This window comes from Oryzias latipes, chromosome 20, assembly GCF_002234675.1.
Source record: "Oryzias latipes chromosome 20, ASM223467v1".
Classification (NCBI taxonomy): domain Eukaryota; kingdom Metazoa; phylum Chordata; class Actinopteri; order Beloniformes; family Adrianichthyidae; genus Oryzias; species Oryzias latipes.
In genome coordinates, this window is record NC_019878.2 from 17,608,663 (window position 1) to 17,617,163 (window position 8,501).

The 8,501-nt window shown below is 38.5% G+C and overlaps 1 protein-coding gene across 2 annotated transcripts; it reads left to right on the top strand.

The window, feature by feature from the left end:
• Positions 1-993: 993 nt before the first annotated feature.
• spice1 (spindle and centriole associated protein 1) lies at positions 994-7,484 on the top strand. Of its 2 annotated transcripts, none has more exons than XM_004081271.4 (18): positions 994-1,178; positions 1,296-1,391; positions 2,171-2,218; positions 2,355-2,495; positions 2,578-2,680; positions 2,765-2,883; positions 3,185-3,261; positions 3,335-3,477; positions 3,554-3,673; positions 3,746-4,014; positions 5,026-5,157; positions 5,248-5,365; positions 5,464-5,574; positions 5,665-6,113; positions 6,600-6,774; positions 6,847-6,904; positions 7,012-7,081; positions 7,161-7,484. In XM_004081271.4, exons 2-18 carry the CDS (start codon positions 1,296-1,298, stop codon positions 7,215-7,217), a joined length of 2,286 nt encoding a protein of 761 aa, XP_004081319.1. In that variant the 5' UTR covers positions 994-1,178; the 3' UTR covers positions 7,218-7,484. The 2 variants fall into 2 exon arrangements, with proteins under 2 accessions (XP_004081319.1, XP_011487240.1); XM_011488938.3 differs by having other exon boundaries at positions 6,600-6,765; positions 6,844-6,904.
• The last annotated feature ends 1,017 nt before the right edge of the window (positions 7,485-8,501 follow it).

Here is an 8,501-nt window from a genome sequence, read left to right on the forward strand (position 1 = left end):
GAGTCAAAAGAATACTACTTCCTGTTTAGAACTATTCTTTCAGGCACTTTGTATCCAATCCAATGTCACCACAGGTATCAAAACAAAGTTGGAAACAAATTTAAAAACGAACGAATCTAAATGAATTAAAATAAAATGCTGATAAATTTATTTCTAAATTTGAAATTCGTCATAGTTTCCTCTTTGTTGTCAAAAAACAAGCTAAGGCTTGTAAAAGAAGCCCATTTATTGTAAATAACAGTAGATAAGAACAATTATGTACTTTAAAAAGGGAATTGTTGCAGCTAAAATAGGCTATTCATTTTTTTTCGAAGTTAAATCTTATTTTGGAGAAAATTCAAGTGCAGTTACGTATTTTCTCATTGTAACTTTTATGCTCTTTAAAATTATTTGTTGAAGAATAAATGAATGTCGGCTCTTTCTATTTTGAAGTTAGAATATTTTTAACCTTATTATTAAAAAATGTATTTTATTTTTTAGACTTCTGACGTAAAAACCAAGCCTAAATCATTTTTTTTATTTTTTAGCCAGGATATTTGCTCATTTCTGCATTGAACGTCCTGTAGAAATACGTTTTGCTAAAGATTCAGTTTAAATAACAGGAACGATACTGCCACCTATTGGTTATAGTTTGTACTTTTTGTGCAAAATAATATCAAAGTAATGTAGATTTACATAATTTATTTATGTATTTATGTATAAAAAACAAAAATACAGCTGATTTAAGTAATAAAGGAGCTTGTATCCATTTTCTCTTCAAATGAATTCAATAATATATTTCTGGCTATTTTTGTACATTGCATTAGGAAATTTTGTTTTCATATTTTTTCTTTTAAAAATAAAACAAAATCAGTTAAATGTAAACTCTAAGTTTGAATTCTTTAGTATAAAATCGAAAATCAGGTGTGGATTCCCGATTTAGATTGCTACCAGAAGGTGGCAGTGCAACACAAAGGCCAAAAACTGTTTTGCCAAAACAACGAAGAAGATTTTTTTCCCATCATGCCACACCGTGAAACAGTATCCGTGGCAACAGCACAGGAAGTGGCGCGTAACTTTTTAAAAGTTGTCAAAACAACAACAAAAGAGGAATGTTAACACGAAACAAAGTCTCCATCATTTTGTTTTAGCAAACAAAGGTTTATTTTTTTCGCCCCAGTCCGCCCTGGTTGTAAAACGTACGTTTTATTTCAGCTGGAAATTATGTTGATCGTCGTGCTATTGCTAACTTGAAGCTAGGCAGAAAGCTGATGATGATACTTGCTTCATATCTTTGTGTGTGTGTGTTTCTGCAGATGTCATTTGCCAGACTGGGGCGTTCACAACAACCAACGAAAGGAAAGGAGTCTGTTCGCGCGAAGAAGGCCAAAGCTCCAAAAAGAGACTGGGTGGTGAGCAAGGACACCTGCTGTCACTAATTATTAAGGAAAAACAATAAAAAGGAAGGAACCCTTTATATTTAAATTATACAATTTTTCTTAGGAAAGTCACTATCGATTGATTAAAGTATTGAATAGAGATTAATATAGATTTGTTTCCTGTTATAATGTGGCTTTCGGTTAATGTTTCCTTTAAAAAGTTCTTTATGAAAGTCCCTTTACTCTTCTGTTTGAATCCCCAGTTATGTGAAAATACTTAATTTGATAACAAATCAGATTTATGTGACTTCTTCCATCTTCAGAGACATTAAGATATCAGTGGTTTAGCTATTTTAACAGCTAAAGACCAGGGTAATAAATTATATATTGGACTCTAATCATCTTTTGAGCAATTTTAAAAGCAGTCCCAGTGGTCTTTTAAGTATCCTGTTTTTAGCCACAAAAAAACAAACAAAACCTGTGTATTCTTCTAGGACATAGTTTCTGCAGAGCAGCTGTAGTTCATTAGAAATTCCCCTTTGAGTTGTAGGTGGGACTGTTGACACCCCCCTCCCTGTTGCAGGGCGCACTCTGTTTACATGTTATCCTGCTACCTGAAATTCAATTGGAGCTATCCAGCTGTACAGTTTTGAGCCAGATGTCAGCTCGGACGGGGAAAACGATATATATGTCCTCCATCATCAGAAAAATGTCACAAGGGCATGTTTGAAACACTAAAAACAAGATTTCCTTGGAGTGGGTCTTTAACAACCACCGTTTAAAAAAATAATGTTGAATATTTTTTGTTTCAGAGCACTGTCCATGATCTGTCTGTGCACAAGCCAACACCGGCTGAACTAGTAAGCTTTTAGAGTTATGCACACTCCGTCATGCGTTTCAGAAACACAATGGATTTTAAAATAGATTATATCAGTTGTCATTGATTGTTTTTGATAACTAACAGCAAAGAAAGTTAACCTGTTCTTTCTGCTTTAGACTCATCGACATGAGATTCACAAGTCTCGAAACAAAGCTGTTGCTCAGTGGGAACTCAAAGAAAAAGCCCTAAAACGTTGTGCCAGACAAGCTGGCAGCCCCGCGCCTCTGGATCCAGCTAGCCTTAGTATCATCAGGGAGGTGTGTGCGATTATTCTCCTGGATTTAGCATGTTTTCTGTTAAGGGTTGATGACATGTCTCCTACCTGGTGGTGTGCTGCAGGTTTTCTCTGATCAGCTGCTGCTGCAGGACGTACTGGCCCGTTCTGACAGAGCCATGGCTGTTGTTAAAGACCTGTTTGGAGATGCTCCACAGAGACAGATTGGTAATGATATAGCCTGTTTTGTACAATACTCCTTTTTTTTTTTTTACTTTACATTTAAAGCTTCTTGTGTTGTTTTTTTTATAGGACACCCCAGTGTGACAATGGCACCAAACTGTGATTCTGACACAGAATTGCCTGTTCTGGAGAGACCAGATCCCCCGACTCACTTATCTTTCCTCAGCCAATCAATGATGGATCAAGAGGTGTGTAATTTTTACAACTCTTTTTTTCCCTTTAGCACCACCCTGAAAGAATATGAGTCTTAAGAATACCTTAGGGATGTGGTGTAAATGAAACCCTTAAACCATTTTGTTGTCAGACAGAAAGAAGTAACAGATATATCTTTTATAAAAGTTTTTGCGTTTTCATGCAGTTCAGTTTCGTAGTTATCTGCTAAACGTTTTTTTTTGCTTTTGTTGCTCTGAAGTCTGGTTCTTCTTCATGCTGCATGAGTTTTATTTTTCATCAAATGAAGTTTTTTGCTGCTAATCAATTTTATTTCAGGCTCTCAATGATCTAGAAGTTTCAAAGGAAAACCGCAGAGTTGAAAACACCAGTTCAGACAGTCATGTAATCCACAGGTAACACATTCAATGAACACAATCAAAGGGTTGTCATAGCAACTTGTGTGCTAATGCTGTCATTTATTTGCAGGGTAACTGGACGGAAATCAAAGTCGCAGTCTGGAAGTGGAGTTTTACGTCAGCAGAAAATGCATCACTCCAACTTTCATCATGCAGACAGCGATGATGGTCCTGTGACTCCCTGTGCATCACGAAAGCCACCAAACCAAAACGGTAACCTGTAGTTAAAGTCAGCTGTTGTTGTGGGGATTGAACAGTAAAATATCAATCAGACTGGATCTTGTTGCAGCTCTCAATGCCACAGTTGCTGTTCAGCGTGTTCGCTCCAAACACTTTGAGGAAAACGAAGAGGAAACGTCATCTCAGGTTTCTCAGGTCCTGAATCCTGAACCGCTGCTCTGTCGATCTGGTAATAATTTTTGACTACTTAAGGACTTGGTTTAAAACTATAAAATATTTAAATGTATTTATTTATTTGCAGGAAGGAGTGGCAGCTGCACCAGGAAGGTCAGGAAATGTGTTTCTCATGGCTCGGAGCTGGACGGCTCCACTGCTGCCTCTCTAAGTGGGGAGCAGTCCGGTCTGGGGCTGTTGCAGGCCATGCTGGGGCAGGTGGAGGCAGACTTGGACGCTTTTTGTCCTCAGATGGCGTCAGCTCAGAGTCTGAAACAGCACAAAACACAAAGCCTCACTGGATTCTCTGTGGCCTTGGTCTCAACACTTGGGAGATTAGTTCACCTCCTCAGACAGGTATTATAGAATAAAGGTTTTTCAGTGTCATCAAGCATCATATGGTTTGGAAGAAAAAAAGAAAAGAAAAAAAATCCTCTGCAATGTCCAAAATTCCCCGAAAAGACTATTTAGTGCAGGACAATCTAGTGCCCTGGATTTTAATGCCATTCAGACACTTTTCTTTTTTGCTGCTAATTATGACATCACCCACTTGCTGAAGTAATATGATCCTTTTATAAAGGTTATTTATGAATCCTCTTTTTTCAAATAATGAAAACTCGGATCATTTATAAAAGTTAAATGTAAATTAATTTTTTTCAAATGACAAATTGTTCAAACACAACGCATTGTGGTCTACATTCAACAGTCTAGTGAGCATCAATGGACACTATTTTTCGCAGATACTTCTGGGAAAATCTAGGGCACTAGATTTTGGAATTGTAGTTTTGACACCCTGACAAATTAGTGAATAAGGTAATTCAGACACAGCTATTAAAGGGGCAGAATACAGAGCCGCGAAAGTAAGGACGTTTAGTCTCCAGAACAGTTTGAGCGTTTTCCCACAATGCCTTTATTCCTGCTAGCCCTTTTTTTTGGTTTTGAAATCTGTAGGAATCTTTTTAGGTTCTTTAATTTTAGAGTTCCTCTGATACATTTATTTCTTTTCATGTTTTTGTGAAAGCCTCCTTTACTGCCTCCCCACTAACGAAAGGTTTTCAGGTTTAGAAATGCATGTCTGTCCTCTACAGACTTGCATTGCTGGTATTCAGGAGGATGTACTGATTTTCAGTGATCAAACTTCACGGGATTTTCTAAACATGAACAGATCAGGTCAAGCTGAAAGCTGTGCCACAGAATCTGGATTTCAAATTAAGTAAACTGGTTGCTTCACAACTTCTTCAGTTTATCGTCTGTTTGTGCTAAATAAAAGCGTCTGCTTTTTGGTTCGTTGTTATTTCAGTGCCTCACAGAGTGTGTGATTCTTTCCATATGCCTGAGTTTGCTCATGTTCGGTCTGCTTTTTGTGAGGCGGGAGAGGATACTCAGAAAGAGACTGAGGGCAGACGGAGACTTGAGGGAGAACTGAAAGAGCAGCGAGGGCTCATCGACGCTCTCACCGCAGAAACCATGGCTCTGAGAGAGGAGGCTGCTGCTGTGCAGGTGCAGCCCTTTATTTATCTCGTCAGTTCATCCATGCGGGTTCTTTTCTTTCATTTTTACATTTCTTGTTTTCTGTTGCGGGCGTCTCAGGCAGATCTGCAGCGGCGCACCGCAGAGCTGGAGCAGAAGTTGGATAATGTGGTGTTGGCGATGGGAGGACTGGGACTGTTGGGGGAACCCTCCAGCCCGTACCAAACTTTTGTTCCAGGTCATGTCTGTTTGGTTTAGTCTGCATCAATTGTAATTATAGATATGCAGTAAACAGTGAATAACTCGTTTATATTTGTTACTGTTTGTGTACTGTAGGTAAATGTGCTCCAGATGCTGAGCGAGCTCCTACACAAACTCAGGGTTTCGTCTCTCCTGCTGTCCTGCTCACCCCACCTCGACAAGAAAGTATCCTCCAGCAAAGTCCTGGTAACACTGTTATTCATTAAGAATTGAAAGTTCTCCCAGTGTGGACCTTCATCTTGGATCTGAGAGGCTTAAGTTTCCCTGTCCCTACAGGTCTTCATCCACAGCAGCTTCCTTCGATAGATTTCCTGCGTTCCCGTGAGCCTGATCCACCTCCTGGTTCTGCTTCAGGGCTGACCGGACTTTCCTCCGGCCCCTCTCTGTCAGTTACCTCTGACTCTCGCCACTCGCACTTCTCTCCAGACTCGCTGCTGGATGAGATCACCAAACTGAAAAGAGAGAACGACCTGATCAGAGCTCAGCTGAGTCAGGCTCAGGGCCTTGGATCTGGGGTCAGAGGGGCTTCTGGCAGAAGCGATGATCGCAAAAGCTCCACCGTCACAGGAAGAGTCTCGCCTCAGAATGAAGGGGAGAGAATAACATCCAAGTCCGCCAGCACAAACAGAAGGCGTCAAGAGGACGTGTGTCCTGGAAAAGAATTGCAGCTTGAACAAACGAGAGCCGAGATGGGCAGTGGGGTTGTTTCAGAAACCCCAACGAAGGTCAGAAAACACCTCATTATATTTAAATTCAGACATTTAGTTTAAATATTACGTATGTTTCAAATCTTTAACTAAATCAATGTCATGAAGATTAAACTCTTCCATTAGAAACTCATTGCTCTAAAATCAATACATGAAAAAACCAAGAATTTATTAAAGACCTTTGTAAATCACGTTAAGATAATACTGTTTTGTTTAATGTTCAGTGGGATTAATTTATTTTTTTTGGACAAAAAATTAATTTCCTGATATTTGTAATATACTTACAAAGACAAACAAGGCCTTCAGAGCTAATTAAGAGTATCTATTTCAAACAAATTTAGGATGAAATGAGCAACAAACAGCCCTTCTAATTTAATTCAATTTTATTTTATTTATGTAGCCCAATATTTACAAAAAAAGTTATCTCAATGGGCTTCTGCTCAGAGTGAGGGCATAAAATCTGTATTTAACAAATAAGATGGAGTCTTTTTTTTTCACAATTAGGACACCCTCAGTGTAAACAGTGTGGAACAGCGCCTCCTGGAGCTCAACAGGAAGAGTGCAGCGGCCAGGGAGCGACTGCTGGAGCTCATTGAGCAACAGAAGCAAAGTGTTGCAGGCAGAGCTTTTAACTCGGACTCCCCCATCCCTGCTTCTGCTTTCAGTCCAGAAACAGCAGGTATGATGGGGGAGGGTGTAAGATCTGGATTCCTATCAGGTAATGACTTCATTGTCAGTATTTGGTTTTCAGCTGGAGCAGAGTTGGTGCCTGAGCGGGAGCTACCATCACATCATAGAGGTGAAAGAAGGTGGGCTTTTTAAAACAATTTTAATTAAAAAAAAACATCTACAAAGCTGAAAAGATCTCATGTGTAACTGCTGGAAAAGAAATCACATTTTTATCTTCATCTCACAGGTCTGTTGGGTCTGTTGGGTCTGATGTGTCGTCTCACAGATTGGGTTTTGAAATTGACAGAAATTCACAGGTGCTTTAACCTAAACTACAAACTAAAGTCTTTGAACTTTAATAAATGATTTTAATTTGCACTATTATCATTCAAACAGGTGGACAAGCAGAAGAAAAGTGAAGGCTGGTTTGCTTTGTCTGCCCACATGAGATGAGAACGAATTACACCTTTCAATCTTTTATCTATTGTTATTTTCATTTACCTGAATAAAATAGCTTTTATTTAAAAAAAAAAAACTGGGATTTTTGTGTTCTGTCTATGCTAAAGTTATATTTTTTTACTCACACCAGCAGAGGATAATTTAAATGCCAACATGTCCTACCCTAAACTATACATACAAATGGAAAAAAAAGATTAAATCTGTACAGCTTAGACAACTTCAAGAATGATGAGCAAAATATGAATAAGTGTGAAAAAAAAATCAAATAATAACTAAAAGTATATAATGGTTGCTACTTAAAACCTTCCACGTATCTGCTTTGCTGCGCCAAATTTTATTTGTCCTGCTGTTTACCTTGTATATGTCTTATGGATGCTTTTTAAAACACCCATGCTATCTTATATTTATATAACCTTATTACTATGTTATGCCAGCTCGTCATTGACTGTAATGAGACCTAATTCAGAACTTAAAGTCCCTCTCAAATCATCTTTTGAGTTATTGTAAAAGTGTTCCCAGAGAGAACACTTTCCCTATAAAAAGTTACACCCTTACTTTTGCGAGGTATTTGTTAACTGATATAATACACCCAACAAAAAGTACTTGTTATAAAAAATGGATCAAAACATGACAACACATTATAATTTAAATTACCAGTAGTTCTCTTTTATTTTCAACTGTGGTATGTGTAAAAAAATGAAAAAGAAAAAAAAGGGAAGTTCCTAAAAACATGCTCAAAATTACTGAAAAATTCGGAATTTGAGAAAAAAAATTCCTAAAATAATAACAAAATGATACTAGAAACTTGGTCTTTGGTCCACCCATTTCTGGGACACATAAGACTTGACTTGACATGCGACATATTGAAATTCATGTAAATGGTTTTGCTCGGGTGAAAATCCCCCCGGTGAAAGTGCTCTGGGTTTAATTATGAATATGATGTTTTTAGCCATATAAAAAAACAGTGTTGTTTTGGAGGACATAGTTTCTGTACAGCGGCAGAAATTTGAGCTGTGGGCGGAACTGTTGACGCAAAACAACCCCACCCCCTCACCATTGCTGAGAGCTCTCTGTTTACACATTCTCTCACTAGCTCACAGCCCGTCACAACCCAAACCTAACAGTACCAGTGCAAAAAGAAATGATGAGCAATGTTAGAGCTGTCCAGCTGTACAGTTTTGATCCAGATGCCAGCTTGGGTGAGGAAAATGAAGATGTACATGGATGTAGTCGTCCACAAGTGGATGCATCAGAATGGAGCAGAGCAGGGAGCTTGTG